Source organism: Nicotiana sylvestris, chromosome 10 (assembly GCF_000393655.2).
Source record: "Nicotiana sylvestris chromosome 10, ASM39365v2, whole genome shotgun sequence".
Lineage (NCBI taxonomy): Eukaryota > Viridiplantae > Streptophyta > Magnoliopsida > Solanales > Solanaceae > Nicotiana > Nicotiana sylvestris.
The window spans coordinates 166,769,246-166,795,134 of NC_091066.1; the positions used below are offsets into that span (position 1 = coordinate 166,769,246).

Consider the following 25,889-nt stretch of genomic DNA (forward strand, 5'->3'; position numbering starts at 1 on the left):
TATTCACATCCATTTGGAATAAGGTCCAACCTCTTGATGCTGCAATGCTGATAATTGTCCTCACAGTAAACATTTTTGCCATCGGAGAGAAGATTTCATGATAATCTAAACCTTCTTGTTGAGTATAACCCTTACCTACTAATCTAGCTTTGTATTTTCTATTTCCCCATTTGCTTTGTATTTTACCTTGAATATCCATTTAGATCCTATTGCTCTCTTACCAACAAGCAAGTCAACTATCTCCCAAGTAGCATTATCTTTAAGAGCCTTAATTTCATGTGATATTATTTCTATCCAGTTCTTGTCCTTGCATGCTTCCTTGAAGGATCTAGGTTCAACTCATGTTGCAAAAACTCCTAAATAAGCCTGGTAGTTATTGGATAAATGACTATAGGCAATAGAGTTGGAGATACAATGTGGCTTGTTTTGTGAGTTGCATGTGTTGATGTAATCTTTCAGCCAAATAGAGAGTCTTGAAACTCTGCTGGACTTTCTGGTATGCAAGTTGTCCTTGGGAATTCCTTCTACAGGTGGTTGGCTTGTGTCTGCTTGTACCTCAACTAATGGTGCACTCTATTAAACTGTGTCTGTATCAACTGTCTCAGCTACTAGACTCACAACTTGTTCAGAATCAGTTACTGCTGGAATGGCTTCTAAGTCTGCAGTTTCCATTCCTTCATTTGGAATCTGCTCTTTAGTGCTTGGATGATGGACTGGTTGTTCAAGTATGAGTTCTGCTCTTCTGAGTTCAGCTGGAATAACTGATGGTGTATCACTTGGGAAGATATCTTTTTCAATCTGCATTCCTTCCTTGAAAGGGAAAATATGCTCTCCGAATGTTACGTCTCTACTAATGAACACTCTTCTGCTTTCCAGATCATACAACCTATAGCCCTTTTGAGTTTCTGAATAACCAATGAGAATAGATCTCCTTGCCCTTGGTGCGAACTTATCTGCTCCAGTTAAATTGCTGGCAAAGCAAAGACATCCAAAAACCCTTAACTGATTTATTCTTGCTGGTTTTCCATGCAACATTTCATATGGATATTTCCCTTGTAACACTCATGTGGGCAATTTGTTTATCACATAGACAGGTGTTGTTACATAGTCTCCCCAAAATCTTATTGAAACTAAACTTTGGAATTTTAGTGCTCTTGCCACTTCCAATATATGTCTATGCTTTCTTTTAGCTGTACCATTTTGTTGAGGGGTAAATGGACAACTACTTTGATGAATGATTCCCAAAGAAGTTAAAACTCATTACATTGAGAGTTAAAGAACTCAGTACCATTATCTGATCTTAACACCTTGACATTCATACCAAACTGATTTTGAATCATTGCAACAAAGTTCTTTAGTACAACTAATAATTCATTCTTTGACTGAATCAGATACACCCAAGTATACCTACTATAGTCATCAACAATAGTAACAAAGTAGTATTTCCTATCATATGTAGGCACTCTGTGAGGTCTCCAAATATCTAAGTGAATGAGTTGAAAAATTCTAGCAGAACTAGTACTACTAATAGGAAACTTTAGCCTACATTGCTTAGCTAATGGACATACTTGACAATTCTCTTGAACCTGCATATCAACTTTATTCTACAACCCTGGAATATATTGCATTGCCTTCATTGAAGCATGTCCTAATCTTAAGTGCCAAAGTTCATTTTCTTCTCATTTTCTCAGGAAAACTCCTGATGCTGCCATTGTTATATTCTCCTTAAGCAAGTACAAACCATTGTTCTCTCTACCAATCCCTATCATCCTGCTACTATAAAGATACTGAAATATACAGAAATCAGGAAAGAATGTGACTGAGCAACACCGATCCTTTGTGAGCTTTGATACTAATAGCAGGTTAAATTTAAAATTTGGCACATATAAGACATTTGTTACCGTCTTATTTCCTAATATGGAGGTCTCTCCTGTGTGAGTTATTGTGATTTACTTCCAGTAGGAAGCTGTACTCTATGTCTCCCTTGATCATCTGCCCTTTTAACATTATTTAGAATGTCCTTACAGTATGTGACATGATGTGTTGCTCCTGTATCTATTACCCAATCACACATACCTGCATTGGATAATAAAGAGACTATACTTGCAAAATTATTAGAACTTTCTGCAGTTGTTGTTTTTGCCAGCAACTTGAAAAACTGTTGGTACTGTTCTTCTGTGAAGAACTGCCCTGCTCCCTGTACTTGCACAGTCGTTGGTTTCCCTTCCTCACCATTTGCATTGACATTCACATTATTAGCATAGGCCTTTCCTCCTGCAGATTGATTCTTCCTTTTGCTCTTAAAGTCAGCTGGATATCCGATTATCTTGAAGCAATTCTCCTTAAGATGTCCTTATACCCACAATGTCCACGAATGACACCAGGCCTTTTTGCTCTAAAATCCTGGCCTCTTCTTGCTAACATGGTGAATGGTTCCCTACATGTATCAACAACACCTAAAGACCTCTGGCTTTCTTCCTAAGTAACTATAGCATAGGCTTCATTAATAGTCACAACAGGCCTTTTAGCTAATACATTACTCCTTATGTTGCTATATCTTTTATTTAGCCCCATAAGGAATTGTAGCAAACGTTGAGATCTCAGATATTCTACTGAGGGTCGAGATTCTTCACAATCACATGAAAACAATGGCACTAATACATCTAATTCATCCCACAAATCCTTCATTTTAGAAAAATAGCTAGTGACAGAATCAGTACCTTGCCTTAGAGTTGCGATGACTGTTCGGAGGTGATAAATCCTTGTCAATTCTGATCGATCAAATCTTTCCTGAAAATCATTCCACACTTTTCTTGCATTAGAGGCATAGATGATACTCGACATCAATTCACTCGATACAGTGCTCCCAATCTATGACAACATAATCGCGTTATATTTTCCCATTGCTCTACTAAATCTCTTCTGTACATACTCTTCACACAAGTTCCGTCTAGAAACCCTAGTTTATTTTTTCCCCGGAGCTCCAATTTCATCGCCCTACTCCATAAAGCATAGTTTTCTGTCCCTATGAGTTTGAGCAGTATTAGGACGAGTCTTGGAGCATCTGCGGGCTGTTGAAACAGTCGGTGATTGTGATCCAGAGAAGCAACTTCGTTTCCTGCCATGGCTGATTGAAATTCAGCTTCGTCGGAGCTTCGATCTTCTGAACTTTGCCTGAATCTCGATATATTCACAATCGCCGCTCTGATACCATGATGGAATCAGCTGAATCCACTCAATAATGCAGCATGCAATTGATTATGAGTGAGCTATTTTATGGAGAAGGTGGAGAAGAGATGAAGTGGGGGAAGAAGAAACTCTGTATTCATTCAAGTCACAAAATACACGTGAGTATGACAACACTATCCTAACGGTATATCAACTCACCACCCTAATTCTTGACTTTCACGCCTTTCTATCGAGGGTTGTGTCCTCGGTAAGCTAGAGTAGAGTCATGTCCTGCCTAATCACCCTACCGTAGTTCTTCTTAGGCCTCCCTCTACCCCTCCTCTGATTTGTCATGGGCAACCTCTCGCACCTCCTAACGGGTGCATCAGAGTCTCTATTCTTCACATGACCGAACCATCTCAACCTCGATTGCAAAATGATAAAATATGATGCTTCATGCATAGGAAAGAAACGATCGTAGGAAGTTTCTCTCTTCTACTTCGATTTGCAACATCACAACTTTAATTCAACGATATCAACTCTACTTTGGGAAACTATAAAATCACAATCTGCCACGTTAGTATTAGAAACGTATTACACATATTATCTACAAAATTGTGTCTAAATGATAGATGAGACCAAGTCCAATTGGCTTCATTGTTTTACTTTAAAATACACTTGAATCACTGAAGTATCATAATTACGCACGATCTTGAATCGCCTCCAGATTCAAAGCGCACTGATTTTTCGAAATAAAAAGAGTTAAAAAAAAAGGGTTTCAACTATTGAGTATTGACTGACATTTTTTGAATCAATAATAAAGTATATACTAGTACATGAAATGTACATAAAATTTACATTTTTATCTACTTATGGCAAAAAGGTAGCACAGTTAAATATGGTAGACAAAGGTGGCAGGAAGTAGCATGAACTTCAATAAAGTTAATGCCATAGTTGTTAAAATAGTCAATATTACTGGTACGCGAATAATAAGTAGGAAGACGAATTCATTCGATAAAAGCCGACGAAAACACTAGTTCAACTGCTCAAGTTCATATTATTTGCTAAAAAATATACTCCTTTCGTTTCAATTTAGATGAGATAGTTTGATTCGACATGAAATTTGTAAAAAAAAAAAAAAAAAAATTTGAAACTTATGATCTTAAAAATTTAAGGGATAAAGGTTTTGTATTTTGACTTTAATAGGCTGTAGGCATTCTTCTTAAGCAATTATAAGAGCAATTTGAATGTATCACCTTTAATCTGTTATACTCTTGCATAAAAATCAACCCATGTGATGTTTAAAAGAACAAGATTTAAGAAGACCATAACAACTCCGTCCGCAATTCCAAAATGAAGTAGTGTACCAGAGGCGAATCTAGAATTTAAATTTTATGGGTTCAACTTTAAAATTTCTACTAATCTATTGTATTTTAATGAGATTTTACACCTAAATTTATGTCACGCATTAAAAATACTAAGTTCAGATGAAAACGATAATACTTAGTTGCATCCGCTGCTGATTAGAACTATATCTAGTCAATATCCCATAGGATAAGTCAAACCTCAATACCCATCAATCTAAACTTAAAACTTGGACAAGACTTGATATTTTGGCTAATTAATGACTATATTCAACATCTCCCTAACCAACCATATAACTTTCGGAAATAACCTCTCTATCCTTAAGTAGGAGTAAGATCTGAACTTGAAATTTCACTCGACATCATTGTTGTTGTCCCAAAGAAGAATATAACGATTATGAACTATTTTCAATTGGCTCTAATTTTAGAGTCAAATGTTGAAATTCTATCACATACTATATCAGGTTTTGAGCACATTACGTATACACAAATAGGTGGAAGGTTTTAGATGCTCCAACAAGTTGACTTTGTACTTTGCGAATCTTCATTATCACTAAAATAATTCTAATATTTGTTAGCTATTCTCATGCACGAGAAGACAGTTTCTTTTCTTTTATAGGTCAAACTCTACATGCACAAGATTCGATTTGGTGCCTTTCTGAAACAAGTAATGAAATACTAATAAAGAATAATTCTTAAAACCTTTTTCTGTCTAAGTATTCTGTATCACATGATTCTTCTTATTCTTTATATGAAAAGGTTCTTCGGTTTCAAAAATAGTTTTCTTTGAGCCAAATGTCTACCGGAAAAAAGCGGGAGTTTATTATTGTTGTTATAAAAGGTTCTCTGGTATTTAGAAATGAGTAATCCCATCTTTAGCGGTTAGCACCTTTTTTCCTTTGTTTTATCTTTCTGTTTGAGATAAATTTAAGGAATCGTGATTTCTTTAAACTTGATATTAAATTCCATCATTATTCTAAGTTGAGAAAATGCATATATCCGCATCGCGTCCAATTGCTACGATGCACGCAGCTTTTATGTGTGTGTACGGGTGAAATCGGGGACAACGTTTTCCCTGATTCCCCGATGAACGAACAAAAGAGAAGCACGACTCGAAGTGAACAAGGCCCAGGAATCCCTCATATCGAAATTCGGAAGGAATGAACGATGTATCTGAGATCGAACACGGCAAAATAACGCACCCGGGGCAAGTATAGCTTCTAGACCTCAGGGGACGTGGTGAACGATTACGCATGAAGAGCAGGGGGCGTATTATTTGCCCTCAACCGGATATTACGGCGCGAATCCCATTCAGTATCAATTGAAGATCAACATTTACCGAAAAAAGAAGATTTTTACCTTTTTTTAAACTTGTACTAAGACTGAAATTCCCCTACTACATAAAGGGGAATGTTTTCTTTACTCTAACACATTTTGACACGCAAATCAAAATTATAAAAGTTTACTTTTGTCTTATAGCTATTGTTCGAGATAGTATTCATTTGTTCTATTCTTCATTCGCGACCGAGCCTCTCTACTCCTTCTAAGTTAGGAGTAAGATCTGCGTACACTCTATCCTCCCAGACCCTACTGGTGGGATTTTACTGGGTTGTTGTTGTTATTGTTGTTGTTCATCGCGATCGAGTTTGTATCGAAGGTCCAATGAGGACGAATCCCACTATTCAACCAAATTTTATTTCAGCTGCTTCGAAGCCACCATGGTTCGTTCATTCAGACCTAACTGAAGGCCTACACTGCCCAGTAGTCGGATACAAGTGGTAATTCCATTCGTTCCATTTGAAAGTGATATACGAACTCTTGCAGCATCTCATTCTCCCTCTGCTTGATCTTGAAGACGTGGGATTTCCTTGTTGCTACTTTGATGGCACCGGCATGTACCTTTATGAAAGGATCTGCCAACATGGCAAATGAGTCTATAGAGTTAGGAGCTAGGTTGTGATACCACATCATGGCCCTTTTCGAGAGTGTTTCCCCGAACTTCTTTAGCAGGACGAACTCGATCTCGTCGTCCCTTAGGTCGTTGCCCTTCACTGCACAAGTGTAGGTAGTGACGTGCTCGTTGGGGTCCGAGGTTCCGTTGTACTTCGGAAGCTCGGGCATTCTGAACTTCTTTAGAATGGGTTTTGGGGTCGTTTCCTGCGGGAACGACTTTTGCACAAATTTCTTCGAATCTATACCTTTCAGAATTGGGGGTGCGCCCGAAATTTGATCGACCCTGGAAATGTAGGTCTCTACTTTCTTGTCGTCTGCTTCTATCTTCTTCTCGCCCGACTAGATCCTCTTTGTGAGGTCCTCGAGCATCTTTACGATGGTGGGGTCGGTTACCGACCCGTTGTTGCTTGATCTCTCTAGTACCTGCTCGGCCGGGGGAGCTGTCCCCGGTGCTACCATGTAGGGAATTTTCTGTTGACTTTGCAGCTGAGCAATCGCCAACTGTTGTGCCTGTAACATTTCAAAAATAACGTGAAGGCTAACTTCCCTTTCTTCCCGAGCTGGGGTTTTTTGGACTTCTTGTTGATCTCCTTGATGTATGCTCTTGTTAGTATGAGAGCTTATATCGACGTGTTGGCCATCGCGTGAGACCGCGTTCACGGGAATTGGTTCTGGTGCATTCTCAGGGTTTCGTGGTGGTACACCAACACCTAGACATCCATATCATTCTTTCCATGGTCCTCAAGATTGTTGTTTACTGAGTTAGACATTTTGACCTGAAATCAAAGATTTTGGACAAGAAAAAGTGTGAAAGGTAACTTGCGTTGTGTAGTTAAACCAGCAAGAAAATAATCACTACTTATTTTTAGCCCCACGGTGTGCGCCAAACAGTTTACCGTGAAAATGGAAATAACAATTAAATTTGATTTTGTGGTTCTAAAAATATGTGATCTAATTTTTGTGTTAGTTGTTGAGCAATGGATGCTAAGTAAACGATTAAAAAGCATGATTATAGCTTAAAAACGATATGATAACCAAACCGAACAGCTGGAGATCGGGGCATCGAACTGTCGTGTATAGGGTCTCGAGGTCGAATTAGATGACTGGCTTAGAACAATCGAGGGAGTAAGAACAGTTATGAGAGCTACAAAATGACTCTTTATGATCAATGATATTCAATGAATGAAGAACAATAAATAGAACATAACAAATATAAGCAATAAATAGAAGTAATGAGAGCAAGAGAGTATGTTAGAGAGGAGAGAGAATGTTCTTTTGTATTTAGTATTGAGCATCAGGTCTTTTACAAAATGACAAGGATCCTCTTTATTTATGATAGAGTATCCCAACATAGTACAAATGTATTTATTACAAATATATGAGGTTGGTATAACCATTTAATGCCATGATACGGGTTTGGACTAGCCTAATAGGCTTTGTCAGCTCTAGTCACGTGCCTTGGGGATTTCACACTGATCCACCGACGCCACTGATTTACCCTGCCTCGAGGCTGATTGTTGCTTATGCTACTTCGAAGTAGATTACTGAGAACCCTCGAAACCAGAGCCCCGAGCCGAGCTTTGAGATTTCGGGGCCAGTTTCCTTGAGGTGCCTTGATGACCGAAAAATCGAACCGCTGATTTTTGTCGTATACAGACCCAACTCAGTTTAGTTAATTGAACAATATATTCTAGGAGTATTATAGTTTGGAAAAGATTACAACAACCGAATACACATCTAATTAATTACTTCATCAGTCACCGCCCTAAAATATTTTTTTCTCCATCTTGCAGTTTAATTTAATATTATTTGAAGACAAAACTGATACCTCATTCGCCTTAATTATTTTGACTCATTAATTTTTTTAAAAAAGATTTTGATACTTATTACCGTTTAAACGTACAAAAATATAATGGTGTGTTTATAAAACTTTTGAAATTATTATTTTAGAATGTCGTAGCTCTTGCATGATTATAAAAACTTTTCACCAAAGATAGAAAAGTTTAAATGTTAATTTATTTAGAATATAAATATATATAATTCTTTTTTAAAATACTACTCTAATAAAGATTTTTTTTAATGTAAATTAGAAAGGAAGGAGTAATAAATTTCTACAAATTGTAGACATATCAAAAGATTAAATAAATTTGAAAATAGGAATGGCAGATTTCTATGTTTGACCAAAAAATGTTCAATGAATGTAAGGACTGGTTGTAAAAGTATAGTCTAAAATCTAAAGGGGAGAAAATCTATACCAAATGAAGACAAAATCAACAACATAATAATAAAACGAAACTTAAAAAGGAAGAAAATAAAGTAAATAAAATCTAGTCCTAAATAAAGAAGAAAATCAAAAGCCAAAGCAGAAAGTACGACCAAATTCCATTAAAAAAAACTTGTTTCTTTTTTAAGGCGGTACCTTGGGAACCAAGTACCTTGTCAGTGGCATCCTCGTAATTATCAAACCTTAACAGTCCCAATTTCGTCCAATGAAAATATAGCTGTACTCCTCTTAATAATCTGAAACGGCCCTCGCCCCGGATTCGCAGCATTACTCTCCTACCCCACTACATAAACTGTAACGCCATCACACTACATTCACGCTCCATCTCCCAACTTGAAGCACACGCGCCTATATAACCCGTACTAAAACACATTTGGCGGGGAAGTACACAAACAGTTATTCTTAAGGCTAATATTTTGTCTTAATAAAGAATAATTCAGGATATTTATATCTTGAAAATAAACTGAGAAATTATAATTTATGAGATATTGGCTAATTTCTAAGAGCCTGTTTGGACATAATTTTTTTTATTTTTTATTTTAGAATTTTTTTACTTTTTTCCGAAATTATTATTTAACCATAAAATTTTTAATTTTCACTTGAAGATGAATTTTGAAATATTTAGAAACTTTGAAAAAACTTCAAAAAACTATTTTTTCAAAATTTTCACCCAGATTACTCACAAAAATTCAAAAAAAGCAATCCAAAATTATATTAAACATAACTCTTTCAAATAACGTTTTCACTTGAAAAAATTTCATTTTTTTTAAAGAAATTTATAATTCCTATGTCTTTAAGCCACTAAATACCAGTCCTTAGTGACTACCAAGTGTCATTTTTACACATTGGAGAATGAATCACACGATATGTACACGCGCGTCGTAAAGACTGTCAGATAATTGTGAATTGTCATGCATATCACGACATGTATGACATGCCAGCTCATAATACATTAACATCCATATATACATACAAAAAAGGCACAAAAAAACAATCATTAAATTTCATACCTAGAATTACTCTCACACATTTTACAGACACATTTTTCTGGGTTTTTTTACCCAATACAATTACTTAAACTCCTCTCTATTTAATGCAAATTTTGACCACTTGGGAAAAAGTAAAAGAGAAAAACAATTACAACAGTGTAGCAGAGTAAAAAAAGCAGAGAAGAAAAGGACGTGAAAGACCAGAAAAAACAGGTACGTACACACATATTCAGACTAATTTCTAATTGATTAATGTTAAAAAAATTGTTCTTTTTAAATTGTTTTTTTGTATTGAGATTTGCGAATTTTTCAGACTTGTTAAAGTCTTGGTCACTTTTGGTTTTTTTCTCTATATACACACACAAATCGCACCTAGTAAATTTACACACACACACACACTAAAAAACACACCCATATAGTATTGTAGTGATAGTATAGTACAAAAGGCAAAGAAGGGTAACGAAATTTACCTTTTGTCAGATACTGAGGCTGGGGGAAATTTTTTAGCCATAGATTCCTAATCTTATTACTTTGATTTTTGGTATAGAGAGATTTATTCTTATTTATCTATAAATAGGAGTAACTGATCAATATTTTTTTCTTCCTTTTTTTGGCTGGCTTTTTATTAATTTCTGGGGTTGAAGAACTGAAGGAAGAAAAGAGGCTATTTGTGTAAAGGAAGGGGAGATTGATTTTATGTCGGCAAGATTTTCAGTGATTTTTGTTCTGTTTATGCAACAAATCCTCTGCTGTTTTCCTCAGCAGAAGATTTCTCTGTTTTCTACAAATATTTCGATGCGTTTGAGGCCCAAAAGGTAATATTTTCTTATCCTTAAACCCTAGTGGTTTTAGACTAATGACTTTTTTGGTCCATTTATTTTTAGATTTTTTTTTGTTTTTTGTTTTGCTGATCTGATATGGTTTTTTTGTTGATTTTTTACAGGACTTGTTCTGGTGTTGTGTGTTTTGGTGGATTTCATATAAACCGATTTTTACATCCTATTTTGCTCTTGAGACAACCTCTTACTTAGTACCCAGAAAATTTCCCTGTTTATTTTTGCAATTTTGACCATTTAATCCCTTCATTTTTGTTTTTTTTCTGATATAACCAAAACAAATTTTCTGGGCATATTTTGAGGGGTTTTGAAAATGTTTGAGCCTCGGAAACAACCTCAAAAATCGAAGAACAGAGTTGAACCGGGTCAACCCATGAGAAAAATTCGGATCGTTTGTAACGATCCGGATGCAACTGATTCATCAGATGATGAACGGGTCAATGATATCAAGCCTAAGCTCAAGCGTTTTGTTAGGGAAATTAATTTACCTATTGGTAACATTAGTTCCAAAAAAGTCAAAGTCAAAATTCCTGAAACTACTGAAAGTTCTTGCCAAGATAGTAATAATGGTGAAAAAAACCCGAAAAAGAAAAGGGTTTTAGCTAAAACCCTAAGCTCGAATCAACAGAGATTAAGTCCAGGGAAATACAGAGGTGTACGTCAAAGGAAATGGGGAAAATGGGCTGCTGAAATTCGTGACCCGTTTAAAGGTAGACGGGTTTGGCTTGGTACTTATAATACTGCTGAAGAAGCTTCTCTAGCTTACGAAACGAAACGCCTCGAGTTTGATTCCATGGCTAAGAACATTAATAACTCTAGTAGTAATTTGTCTGGAAAGAGTTCAAACAATGAGGAGAATTCAGCTGAGAGTTTGGTGTCTCACACTTCACACACGTCCCCGGCATCAGTACTCGAAATGGACTCGTTGACTTCCGCCTCTGAAGTCAATGACATCAAACACGATGATGAAAAGGCGAAGGTTGAGCTGGGGTTGATGGAGGATAGTTTATCATTGGCTGAGATTGGAGCAGGAATTGAGTTTGATATGGAGATGGATTTGTTCTTTGCTGGTAGCGATGATTTTGGTCAGAATCTTGATGATTTTGTGGTGAATGATTTCGAGGATTTACCGATATATGGACTTGAAGGTGATGAGCAATTGCCTACAAGTTTGCCTGATTTCGATTTCGACTTTGATTTTGATGGATATAATGAATCTTGTGCTTGGATGGATGATGCAACTGCAGCTCCTTTGATGAATGGAACAACAACAACACCCCTCAATATTGCATTATGCCCATAATTTTGCAGCTAATAGGAGTTTTATTTCATATTATTAGTATTAGTATTAGTTAATCTACATTATAAGAGAGTTTTTATGTCTTAAGAATCGTTAAGTTAGGTTCTTGAGACCGTGGTTTTATGCTTTCGAGTGAGTTGAGTAATGTTTGCTTTCTGTTTTAAGAGAGATTTTGAGTCTTGAGCTATCTGCATTTTGTGTTAGAAGGAAATTGAGATGGTTGTGTTCCTTTGGGTTTTTCCCTTGCTACTAGAGCAGTCCAAAGGTTTATTAAATCTCAATGTTGGTTTAGTCTCAGACTGTTTATCTATTGTCTCTCTTATTTTGAATTAGTATGATATTAGCAATGAGATATGGATATGAACTTTATGATATTTTGCTTTTCTTTTACCTAATTTGATTATGATTTAGCATGTAGTTTGTGACATTGACATCATATGTTGATTGCTTTTGTGTCATTTGCTCAATTGACAGTTTCTGTAGTTGGGATTTAAAAGTTACAACTCCTAATCGTATTGTTTTGTCATTTCCTCTAATTTATTTTCAGCGTACATAAATCCGAGACTTTTCTGATTAAAGGGAATGAGATGTTTATATTGTTGTGTTGTCATGTGCTCTTTATATACTGAACTGCGTCCTGACTAATGGAAGTGTGAGTTCAAATCTTGAACACCATTATTTGCTTCTTATAGTAGGAAGTCAAAAAGGGTATCCAGTTCACTAAGCTTTTGCTATGCACAAGGTCCGGGGAATGACCCGAAATTCCCCCGGCCACAAGGGTTCGGGGAATGGCTGGGTAAGATTTCCCTTCTATAGTATGAAGTAGATCACAAAGGTCCGGGAAGGGCTGGATCACGGGACAACAACTTTATTAGTTAAGGTGGGAAGTGACAATGTGTTTTTACTGATGTGAAAATCCATTTTTCTTGTGCTTTGCCAGTAGTATTGATGATAAGTCCCATGGGTTGCTGGGCCAATATTTTCTTGATAGGATGTTAGTGTACTTTTTTGGTTGCTTTGCCAAGCAAATGATATCAACAACTAAAGGTAGATGATTGATGTTATCTATTTAGAGATTTTTTTGGACTTTGTAAACTGAAATATACCAGCCTGTATTTCATTCCAAAGTTTCTCTATAAAACCAAAGGCCACTTGGTCCTGAAATACTGCAACTAACCTTAAATTTTAGTTGGACACATTGAGCAAGATTGGTAGCTAGTTTGGACGTGAGATTAATGTGTTTGTTGGTTTTTGGTTATAGGGATTATTTCGCCATAAATTACTGGGGTACAAAATCTAAATTAGTTAAAATCAAGATTGTGGAACTTTTCTTGATTGATTAATGAGGGGAAGTGGGTTGGTAAATAAGCATGACATAGAGGTTTAGGATGTATGTTGCCTTGGTTAAGAGCTACTCGTTAGTGGTCGAAGTGGGTGAGAACCATGAGGTCTAAAGTTCAAATTTTAGCTAAAGTAAAAAACATTAGGTGATTTCTTCCCATCTATTCAAACGTTGATGAATATAGTTACTTGATACTTGTTGCTGGTGGAGGTGACAGAATCCCACGAAATTAGTAGAGATGTGCGCAAGCTGACCCGACACTACGATTAAGGAAAAAAAAAAGCTACCTGCGATATCCGGGTTCAAATCTCAATAGAATCAAAGAATACCGATGATTTTTTCTCATTTGCATGAATTTTGATAGACCGAGTTATTCAGTGGGACATAATGATTAGTTGAGGTATGTGTAGACAAAATATACTAATGATCTTCTTTCATTTGCCTAAACTTTGACAGACTTAGGGGTCGTTTCGTTTGAATACGGTTTTTGTCCAGATAAGTTATACTAGTATAAGTTATACTGGGATAAGTTATGCTGAGATTGTTTTTTATCCATTGTTTGGTATGTTGTATTAAATATGACAATTGTATAATTTGTAAAAAGAATATATAAGTTATACCGGTGCTAATTTTTTCATCATCTATAAAGTATAATTATCCCGGTGTTAATTTTATTCCTGGGATAACTTATATTTGGTTTGCTAACAAATGAAGTATTAAGGTGGTATTAAATTTTTATACCAGCACTATACCATCCCAAATTTGTTTTCGAAAAACATGTATATTATTAGTGTTTATAAATATTTTGGCCCAAACTAGCTATTGAGCTGATTTTAGGATTTAAAATTTTGTCAAATATAGACAAAATCTATGGCCAAATATGTGTTTGCCAAATAAAATCCAAATTTAATTTAGTAAAATCTATACCCAAACGGGTCCTAAAATTGTTGAAACACAAGGGGTTCATGCTTTTAAGACGTAGAATTAACATCTAGACATAACAATATAATTTTTGGTTCTTTCCTACTTGTTGATTTGTCTCGTCTTCTCAAGATTATTTGATGAAAGAAATTTAGGGGACTCGTGGAACATAAAATATAGGTTTTAATGTAACACCTGTTGACGACAATTTTTGTGTAGCTTAGAATATTATTATTGTTGCTTATATTTATCGCAATCCTTTGTGAGCAATTCCTCCACGCAATTAGTATGGCCATTATTGTATTAAAATGTCTCAGTGGTTCAAGATTTTTAGTGGACTCACAACTAAATTTCAACTTTCGTTGTTAGTAGTCAAACTATGCTTCTAATTCTTTTTTCTTTATATTTATAATAAAAATTTCTAAGAGCTATGACACATGGTTCGAAACTTGTTATATTTACCGCATTCGTTTCTCTACTTTTATCCACTTAAATATCAAACTTTGTTTGTAACAATACTTAAACTCGTAATATGCACCTAACTAACATATTATGTGGGGTCACCGGATTCCGTAAAATTCAGCAGAAATCTTGTATATGTATATGTGTATACCTAAAAAATAGTTAATTTAAATTACTTGACACCCTTAACGCTAAAAGCCTTTAGGGGGCACTGAATCAATAAAATATTGTGCCTCAATTGCATTAAATTCCTAGGTCTACCTCTGACTCTTACCACTAGACTAACAACCCGTTTGGATAAGCTTGTTGTAAGTGATTTTTAAGCCCAATGTCATAAGTTAGGAATTCTAGCTTTTCGCTTATTTTTATCATTTTAACTTAAAAATAAGTGCTTAAAAGCACTTTTTTACTTTATTCAAACACTACAAAATGATTTAGAAGCTATTTTGGCTTAAAAAACACTTAAAATAAACCAATCCAAACGGGCTCTAAAGTCTTTATACGTTTGCTTTTGATTCTTGATAAAAACAAAAACTAAAATATTGTCTTTCTCTTAATGCAAAGTCGATATTTTCTAAATAGTTTCACATTGCCGGAGTCTAAGAACAATTTAGGCGTCAAATTACCTCATCTAAATTGAAATTGAAATAGAGAGAGTAATTTATTTTTCCACTTTAATGTGAAAGGGCCAGAATCAAACTTACAATTTTTTTTTTTTGGAAACTTTTTTTTTTCTTTTTTCAGTTTGGTATTAAAATATGTGGCAAATGGTCACAATCAAATGCTAAAATTTCTAAATTATTCCGAAATAACTCCCTCAAAAACTTATTAAGTATTACTAAGAATAACTCTCATAATTGATATTGCAAGTTGCAAATGTCTTTAGAAGTGTATGCCAGGTGTGTAAATATATCATTGCGACAAATAAATGTTTGCGTGTAATATAAAAACTTCTTAAATTATTGTACTAGTTGGATTCATAAGTAGTGGTACTTGCTAGGGACTATTTTTCGAGTTCATTTTTCAGTTTTCATTTTGGAAATGAAACTTATGCTTATACTTTAGTCTTGTTTGTATTTTCAAACAGTAAATATATGGATTTTAATTTCAATATACTCACTTATCTGGTACGAATAGGAATTGCTAGTTGTGGTATTCTATTCTATTGGCTAATGGTTGAATTAAACTCAATATTTTCAACATAAAACATAAAGATATATATGTGAAATATATTAAAGTTTAGTAAATATTATTCCAAATTTATATTTTCAAAAGTATAATAAAATTCATCACCGATGTGAAACATTTTTTTTTGATCGATAATTTCCTATTTATAGTAATGCAATTTCTACTAAGTTTGGAATTGGTTTATATTTTATTTTTCGACGGGAATTTTGGTTTAAAATTTTGTTTGCCCATTAATAACATGGTTTTATAAAAGCACAAGTATAATTATTAGATATAACTTATTAGATTACGAGTCTTCCTTTTCTTTTCTTAAACTAGTCTTAGGGTAAGCGTGTTGCGTGCAGAGGCGGACTCAGGATTTGAGCGCAGCGGGGACACCGTTATATACATAGATATGTCAGCTAGTAACGATAAAATCTGACGTGCTAATTTCTCGTAAACTCAATGATTTTGAATCAGTGACCGAAAGAATGTTCAAAAATATCATAAACTTAAGTCTAATAATATCAAGATTAACGGTCTGTTAAGCTGTCCAAGTAGAGTCTCAGTCATGCCGTTGAATTGACGGATATCGCATAAGGATTTTTGAAGTTTTTTATTACTGTTTTTGGGGATTTTTTTTATTGAATTACTACTTATTTTTATACAGGTCAAGAAAATAGTAAAGCTTATAAACCTAATTATCACGATAAAGAAGGTGATTTGCTTTTTGCTAATGGAATATCTTATGCCTTTCCAACTTCCTTTAATCTTTTTATGTTTCTCTCCATTATCTTTTCTATATCTAGAAGAAGGATGTTTCTCAAAATTAGGAGATTCAAACTATTTGTGTTGAAGTTGACTACTATGCTATTCATGAACTTAGAAAAGATCAAGAGAAAAAAAAACAAGATGATGTTATGAAATAAAAGCAATTTAGTAAAACATGAACAATGAATAAAGACAATTTAGTAAAACATGAACAAGAAATAGAGATAGAGAAAAAGGAAGAGATTTTCTTCTTCAATTGTGTGTATTTTCCTATCTATTACAAGACCTTTATATAGGCATGAAACGTGAAGAAAATATGTCATGGAATATGTCATTGAACATAGAAAATATGTCATTGAATATGTCATTAACCATTTAAGAGAAAGATCATGGAGGAAAAGTAAACATCCACCACATTTTGATTTTTATCATAACAGGTGAGCAATAAATACATAATTCTATACTACCTTGAATTTATAGAGGGAAAAAATGAAATTATAAAAAAGGCTGATGTTGGGGCTCAAACCTAGGTAATATAGTAAGTGAGGGAACACATGCGGAATGCCAAACTAGCAGCACAATCATTCTTTTCATCTTAGGGGACACATCAAAAATATTTAAGGGGTCCTTGTTGTATATACATATTATATATACACAATTTTTGTCGAGGCTAACGGGTTTCGGTGACCCCTCTAGTTTCCATGTAGGTCCGCCCATGATTGCGCGTGTATCCGTATCAATGAATATATAATTTTTTAAAAATTACGTAAAAATTATAAAGTAAAAGTTTTAAAAAAAATTGAAAATGACAAATGTTACTCCCATTTAGTTAGCTCAATAAATAAAGATGTCATATACTACAAAAGTTTCCAGATGCTTTATTTGTGATTTAAAAAGTACTTATCGGAATTTCAAAATTAAAATTCAATCTTTTGGTCTTCTAGAATTTTAGGATGAAAAAAGTGGCACTATACCTCCTAAAATTGACAGTGACAATGTAAAATTTAAAAAATAACTAATTTTGAATAATATTTTATGATAATAACTTAATATACATAAAAAAAATATAGCGGAATATTGTCACCTATTGGACTGAATGCAAGAAAGGAAAAAAACAAACAAAAGGTAACTCATTTTTAATACACTTTATCCTCTACTATTTCATCCTTATTGCTTTAAATTTGCATTTTTGACTCCTAGTTTTATATTATAATCGTTTTTTTTTTTTACTTTTTTCACCATTAATGCTCTTCTTACCAAAATTAATTTATGTACCTTAAGAATTTTATCAACTTGACAAACAAAATTACTTATATGATGAATTTAAAAATCGTTAAATTGAATTCTTTTGCTAATCAGTTAATCTAACGACTTAAATTTGTTCTCAATATTTTGAATTAGCTCATCCCAAATTTAAATACTTATTAGAATTATAATATTATTCAATAAAAATTCTACTTTTAAATAGTTAAATAATATGCCAATTTTGAACTTTTGTGCTTCCGGAATCATTGTGCTTTTGACTCTTACAAAATTTTGCTAATGCATAATTTATAAAGTTTCTAATAATAAGAAAATCGTATAGTTTAAGATTGCTTTAATATCAGCGGACATCAAATAAGGAAATTCATATAAGGTAAAAAGTTTAATAAATTTAAAGTGTTAAATATTAGGATTTTATGCCTAGTTTAATAAGGAAAGATTTGATAAATAAAATTTTAGTTGATTTTAAAGTCTTAAAAATTAGAAAAACAACTTAAAATTACAAATTTATCTAACTTGAAATATTTTTTTAAAGGGTAAAAAAGACGAAAGATATTTCAATAAGGGGCTTTGTGCTTTGCACATGTATCCCATATTAATTAGTATGAAACTTTAATAGTCATATAAAAATTATTGAACTACGTACAATTGTTAAGAATAATTTCCAAAATATTTTTAGAATTTTATATTATATATATATATATATATATATATATATATATATATATATATATACACACAAACATCAATGTGTATTTTAGTTTTAGTACATAAAATTTATATATTTGATTAAAAGGCAATGGACATACTATTATATAACCTGAGGATCAGACATACTTTTTCATAAAAAGTCTTTCTTTCTTTATTTTTCTTTTTTCTTTTTACTAAGATAATTAAATCATATAAAATTAATTGATTGTAATTCTATTAACAGTTATAAATTTTTAATCGAGAAGGAGTGCCAACGAACTATCGACTTTAGTTATAGTTCCTACTTAGTCTTTTATTTTTTAAATTTTTACTAAGATAATTAAATTACATAGAATCAAAATATTAGCTCATTCAATATTTAAAAATTAACGGTAATATTCAACATTTAAAATATTAATGAAAATTATAAATATATCTAACATGCAATGTATATTTATGCTTATATATTTTGTTTCTTATAATTGTATAGATATTTATCACCAATAAATTTATTTTAATCCAATTTAGTCTAAAATAATTAATTAAAACTAATGAAAAAGAAAGAAATAGATAATAACGTGTGCATGGAGAAAACATGAAAAGAAGCAATATTATCACTAAATTCGTAACGTGCACCATAAACTAATATAGTGACATTCTTTTATTAAGGTTATGTTAGTTCAAGTAAGAAATAATTTAATAGGCAAATCTTGGTTGATTTTAATTATGTTCTAAATATTAAGAAAATTAACTTAGATTACAATTTTATCAAATATAAAATTTTATTCAAAGAACCCCAATGAATATATGGAGGCTCGAAATTTAACAGAAAAAAGAATTTAAACATATACAAAGGATGAAAATATACAGGGTTTATCAACATATTATGATAGATGACAAAATAGATTCATGCAAACAAATATTTGTTATGTGAAAGAAGAAGGCAATAACTGAAGGTGAACTTTCATTAGCAAACAACAATTGGTATTGCTCACCGGTGCACGTTAGTACGATATCCGACCACAGTGGATATGGCTCGGGGAAGAGGCAGACCTCGAGGAAGACCAAGGTTGCAACCTTTAGCTGTGGGAGGAAACCTAGCTGAAGCTAACTTGAAACCAAAGAAAACTCCAGTAACTACTATGGCGAATACTACTGTTTCATTGGAAGAGAATCAACATGAGCAACATGCAAGTGAAGGAATGAAGAAAACTGCAGCTAAGAGATTGGATCTGAGTGTTTGTCCAATTTTAAGTGGCCAAAGTGACAAATCAATTGAGAAAGCTGCAGATCTAGCGAGTACGAGCGAATCAACACAAGATCTAACACCAGTAAATGAGGAGAAAGGGGAGAAAGCAGTGTGGACCTCATCGTTTGCAGGTAATCGCAACTCTGAAAATGGTTTAAAACCGAGTTATATACCACCTAAAATTGTAGAAGGTAAGACAATGGTACAACTTGAGAAAGAGGATGTGGAGAAGGAAGTTAGAAAATGGAAATGTGCTTTAATTGTGTATGTAATTGGGAAAACACCCGGCTATAATTAAATGCACAGATTTGTAAAACATAGTTGGAATCAAGTCTTAGAATCGGAAGTTTTCTATCATGACGAAGGATACTATGTTGTCAAGTTTCAATCAATGAATGATATGAATGAGATTCTATACTCGGGTCCATACACAATGAACAAAAAGCCACTTATTTTGAAGCCATGGACCGTTAATTTTGATTTTACCAAGGAATTTCTAATTGAAATTCCACTGTGGGTGAAACTACCTAATCTTCCTATGAGTTGCTGGGGTGGGCAGTCTTTGAGCAGAATTGCAAGTGCTATTGGCAAACCACTATATGCAGATGAATGCACCTCAAAACAAAAGAGGATCTCATATGATAGGATGTTAATTGAAATTAATGTCACTAGAGCATTGCCAACAAGTGTTACAGTATGGGAACCAGATGGAAGACAATTTGAACAAGCAATAGACTATGACTGGAAATGCGAATTCTGTGAAGAATGCTTGAAGATTGGTCACTCATGTAAGAAAGTTGAGAATGAACAAAACCACTATGAGTAGCCTAGAAGAAGAAGGAGGCCAGCTGCACCACTTGCTGCACAGGAAGGACCTCAACAAGCATAGAAAGTAGTACAAGAGTGGAGAGCTAAGAAGCCGATAGAGGAGCCTCCTACTGTGGTAGTAGGAGCAGATCAACAAGAGGAAGAGATAAATGACAAGCAACCTAGTGATCAAACACAACAACCTATGGATCAGACACAACATGCTCTACCAAAAACTGAAGTTCAAACACCTGGAAGGGTGGTACAAAGCAATCAAAAGAGCCCTGAACTGAGCTGTATCAGAGAGTTCCCAACTCTGGCTACTAGTATACTGAGAGGGAATAGAACAGGGGAGTACACAGGTGGGAAGGGGATACAACAATGCTTGCCCACATCTAATAGTGAGCCACCTATAAGAGTTTAATGACTTGGGTGATATGGAATGTGAGGGGAATAAATAAGAGATATAAACAAAAAGAATTAAAGATATCTGTACAGAATAAGCAAATAAAATTAGCTAGTTTTTTGGAAACTATAGTCAAGGAGAATAAAGCCAACAGAGTACTCAAAAACATTTTACCTGGTTTGAAAATTCAGAACAATTATCAGAATGCAATTAATGGGGGATTTGGCTGACATGGGATCCTAAGGTATGTTGTATTGATGTTGAAAAAACATATGCTCAATTAATTCATTGCATAGTAAGGGGGAGAATGGATGGATTTGAAGCTTGCCTAACACTAGTGTATGGTTTCAACACAGTTGAGCAAAGGAAAGTTCTATGGAGTAACCTGAATGACATTTCAACACAAGTGGCAAAGCCTTGGATAATTGGTGGAGATCTTAATGCAATGCTGTGTACTCAAGATAGAATGTATGACAATCTAGTAGCAATGAGTGAAATGGTGGATTTCTCAGACTGTATTCATAATCTGTTTCTAAATGAACTGTCCTGGAAGGGAGAATACTATACCAGGTCCAATAAACAACAAGCGGATGACAGGATACTAAGTAGAATTGATAGGGTGTTTGGTAATGACCTGTGGATGACTAACTGGGGGCATGTATGTACTGAATATGATGTACCATTGATATCTGATCACTCTCTTATGCTGCTGAATATCAAGACCATGAGATCCACTATCAAACCACCCTTCAGATTCTTTAATGTATGGACAGATCACAAGGAGTTTGGAAATATAGTGATGTCCATATAGAACAAATGATTATAAGTGGATGACATGGAGAATGTATGGAAGAAGCTTAAAACTCTAAAGCCTTTATTCAAGAGGCTAAATGCTGATGAATATAAAGGAATAACAAAGAGAATTGAAGATGCAAGAAGTGACCTTGTTACAGTCCAAGAAAAGATGCAAAGCCAATATAGTGACAGTCTACTAGAACAAGAGAAGCAAACTCTCCAACAACTAGAGAAGTGGTCTCTAATTGAAGAGAGTATTATGTAACAAAAATCAAGGGTCAAATGGATTAAACTGGGGGATAGCAATACCAGGTATTTTTCTGCTATTGTAAAAGAAAGGAGCCATAGAAAACAGATACTAAAGCTGATCACAGAGGATGAAAGGAAGGTTAATAGCCAGAATAACATTAAAGAAGAGTGTATAAGGTTTTATAAAAACCTGATGGGGACTTCTACAAATACACTACCAGCAATCAACAAAGAAATAATAAAAAATGGCCCTAAGATTACTCATGAACAACAACTAAATTTGATTGCAGAAGTGACAGAACATGAAGTATATAAGGGACTATGTGCTATACAAGAGGATAAAGCTCCTAGAGTTGATGGATATAATTCATGTTTCTTCAAGAAAGCATGGCCTATATTAAAACAGGAGATTGTGCAGGCAGTGCAGAAGTTCTTTATCACAGGAAGAATGTACAAAGGTATTAACTGTACAACAATCACTCTTGTTCCTAAAGTCAATAACCCAACTACAGCAAGGGAATTCAAGCTTATTGCATGCTGTACTGTCCTCTATAAGATCATTTCTAAAATATTGGCAAACAAATTGTAGAGAGTAATTGCAAGTGTGATATGTGAAGCTCAGGTAGGTTTTATTCCAGGAAGAAAAATATGAGATAATATAATCTTATCTCATGAACTTGTGAAGGCATACACCAGAAAGAATTCTTCCCCAAGGTGTATGATTAAGATTGATCTAACTAAAGCTTTTGATTCTGTAGAATGGATATTCTTGGAACAAGTAATGATTGAGTTAGGATTCCCTAGTAAATTTCAAAAATGGGTGCTGGCATGTATGAAGACAGTGACTTATTCAATTATCATCAATGGAGAACCTACTGAGCCATTCCAGGTTGCAAAGGGATTGAGACAAAGAGACTCTATGTCTCCTTTCCTCTTTGCAATTGCTATGGAATACTGGAGTAGAGGCTTGAATGGACTGAAGAAAGAAAGGGAATTCAAATATCATCCAAAGTGTGCTAAACTAGGCATAACTCATCTGAGTTTTGCAGATGATCTGTTGCTCTTTGCAAGGGGTGACTTGGCCTAAATCTGTGACGACCCAAAGGGTCATCACATGTTTTCTTACCCATTATGTGCTTCCAAGGCCTTGAAAACCTTATTTAGAGTCACCTCAATTTGCGTGCGCAGTCCGGGCGCGTAGCGGGAAAGCTTAAATATGAATTTTTGTGAAAAATGCTAAGTTTTGATGTAAAATGAATAAATTTGACTTCAGTCAATATTTTGGGTAAACAGACCCGGACCCATGATTTGATGGTCCTGGAGGGTCCGTAGGAAAATATGAGACTCGGGCGTATGCCCGGAATCGGAATCCGAGGTCCCTAACCCGAGAAGTGAATTTTTTTCAAAGAAAATTGTTTTTCTGACAATGCTTAAGGAAATTGAAATGAAATTTGATTAGAACAAGTTGGTATCGGGCCCATATTTTGGTTCTAGTGCCAGATACAGGTCTTATATATGACTTGAGTCATTCCTGTGAAATTTGGTTAAAAACGGACATCGTTTGACGCGATCCGGACCTTAATTGAGAAATGTGATGTTTGAAAGAATTTTGAGAATTTTCATTGATATCGAGGTTTAATTCGATGCTCATGATGTTATTTTGGTAATTTGATTATACGAATATGTCCGTAGGATATTTTTGAGGTTGTGTGTATACTTGGGTTGGAGTTTCGAGGCTCGGGTGAGTTCGAGTAGGTTCCGAGATGCCTTAGGCTTAGAAAGTCAGATGTTGCAGGTTCAGGAAGTTGCAGGCCTCTGAACCCTTTAGTGCGGTCCGCGAGAAATCGCGTGCGACCTTGTAGGGGCCAGGGCGGCCGCGGTCGCCTTTGTGCAGGGCGCGATGGAGGCTGTGCGGCCGCAGTCGCTTTTGTGCGGTCCGCACAAGGGTGCTGAACTGCAGGTCTTTAGGGAGGCCTCTGAGGCCGCGGACCGTTTAATGCGGTCCGCGGTGAGAGTCTGAGAGGGGTATAAATAGATGAGATTTTCAGCTATTTTTGACTTTTCAAAACCCCAAAAACATAAGAGGCGATTTTTCAAACAACCTTTCTTCTCCAAATCAATTGTAAGTCATTTTAAACTAGTTTTCTTCAATCATTAACATCTTTTAACATGATTTTAACTTAAAATCAAAGATTTTCATGAGGGAAATTGGGTGTTTTGGGTAGAACCTAGGTTTTCCAAATTTTTTGGATTTGGACCTCAATTTGAGGTCCGATTTCAAAACAAATTATACATTTGGATTCGTTGGGGAATGAGTAATTGAGTTTTGGTCCGAACCTCAGGTTTCGACCACGTGGGCCCGGGGGATGATTTTGACTTTTTGGGTAAAACTTTGGGAAAACTCATTTTCATGCATTAGGGTTGATTCATTTGTTGCTTTGTTGATCATCTCCCTTGCCGGGATGTTGAGATTTATTGATATTGTTCCCTTGCCGGGATTTAGCTTTTTAATTGTAGTCCCTTGCCTGGATTTCTACCATTATTTGTCTCTTGCCCCTTTGTTTGTGATTGTCGTTTGGGTGAGGAAGAGTGTTAAAGCACGAAGGGTGATGCCGTGCATTGCTTGCTATTGTGAGGAAAGAGTGTAAAGCACGAAGGTTGATGTCGTGACGTACGATGTACCATTCCGTACCGATATTCATTGACTATGTGGTGAGGAAAGAGAGTAAAAGCACAAAGGGTGATGTCGTGCACATTATTATGATACGATTGATTTGGTGAGAATGAGAGTAAAAGCACGAAGGATGATTCCGTGCACATTTTTATTGTAAATATTGTTTGGGTGAGGATGAGAGTAAAAACATGAAGGGTGATACCGTGCAAATCATTGAATTTTGATTCTTGTTGATATCCTGGCTTTGTTGTTCCTTCTTTTATTGAGGTTTTCTATTTAGAACTGTTACCTCTCCACAACATGTTTCCCCTTCCCACATTGACTGATTATTCCATGTATTTCTTTTCCACTGTACATATAAATATTTGAACTGCACATGTTATTTGGTAGTCAGGTCCTAGCCTCGTCACTACTTCGTCGAGGTTAGGCTAGGCACCTGCTAGCACATAGGGTCGGTTGTGCTGATACTACACTCTATGCTCTTGTGTACAGATCCAGGTATTGGACAACAGCAGTAGCGCGGGAGCCAGCCTTCTGTTCACTGAGACACCAAGGTAGCCTTGCAGGCGTCCGTAGGCCCAACGTCTCCTCTATCTTATATTCCATTCTGTTATCTCATGTATTCGAGACAAACAATGTTATATCTCTTTCAAACGGATGTATTTAGTACTCTTAGTAGTTCGTGAGTGAATTGACACCAGATCTTGGGTAAAGACATATGTTGATTTCCGCATTATTGTTCAGCTTATTTAATTTTAATCTTCCGCTTTAATTCCATATTTTCGTTGTTATTTTAATATTTAACGCTTGATGTTATGCTCAATAAAAAAAAAGATTAAAAATAAAGGAGTTAGGGATTTAGGATTTGTGGCTTGCCTAGCTTCTACGAGTAGGCGCCATCACGATTCCCGAGGGTGGAAATTCCGGGTCGTGACAAGTTGGTATAATAGCTCTAGGTTACATAGGTCTCACAACTCACGGACAAGCTCAGTAGAGTCTGAGGGATCGGTACAGAGACATCTATACTTATCCCCTAGAGGCTATAGAGTTAGGAAAATTTCACCCTTGTTCTTTCTTGTCGTGCGGATTTGTTTCTCAAATGCTAATTGGATTTCTACTCTGTTCTATCACAGATGGCGAGAACACGCGCTTCCTCATCTACCGCTCAATAGTCCGAGCCCCCAGTAGCAGCTTCCACG

The 25,889-nt window shown here is 34.9% G+C and overlaps 3 protein-coding genes across 3 annotated transcripts; all 3 read left to right on the forward strand.

The window, feature by feature from the left end:
* Positions 1 to 9,819: 9,819 nt before the first annotated feature.
* Positions 9,820 to 12,268, forward strand: LOC104245253 (ethylene-responsive transcription factor ERF118-like). Its single transcript, XM_009800838.2, has 3 exons — positions 9,820 to 9,971; positions 10,403 to 10,573; positions 10,702 to 12,268. The coding sequence occupies exon 3, from the start codon at positions 10,908 to 10,910 to the stop codon at positions 11,895 to 11,897; it is 990 nt and encodes a 329-aa protein (XP_009799140.1). The 5' UTR covers positions 9,820 to 9,971; positions 10,403 to 10,573; positions 10,702 to 10,907; the 3' UTR covers positions 11,898 to 12,268.
* Positions 12,269 to 20,150: 7,882 nt separating this feature from the next.
* Positions 20,151 to 20,585, forward strand: LOC138880227 (uncharacterized). Its single transcript, XM_070159905.1, has one exon. The coding sequence runs from the start codon at positions 20,151 to 20,153 to the stop codon at positions 20,583 to 20,585; it is 435 nt and encodes a 144-aa protein (XP_070016006.1).
* Positions 20,586 to 21,279: 694 nt separating this feature from the next.
* Positions 21,280 to 21,783, forward strand: LOC138880228 (uncharacterized). Its single transcript, XM_070159906.1, has one exon. It carries the CDS (start codon positions 21,280 to 21,282, stop codon positions 21,781 to 21,783), a length of 504 nt encoding a protein of 167 aa, XP_070016007.1.
* The last annotated feature ends 4,106 nt before the right edge of the window (positions 21,784 to 25,889 follow it).

Coding starts and splice junctions, on each gene's coding strand:
- LOC138880228 (XM_070159906.1), top strand. CDS start 21,280: ATGGATGGATTTGAAGCTTGCCTAACACTAGTGTATGGTTTCAACACA.
- LOC138880227 (XM_070159905.1), top strand. CDS start 20,151: ATGAATGATATGAATGAGATTCTATACTCGGGTCCATACACAATGAAC.
- LOC104245253 (XM_009800838.2), top strand. CDS start 10,908: ATGTTTGAGCCTCGGAAACAACCTCAAAAATCGAAGAACAGAGTTGAA.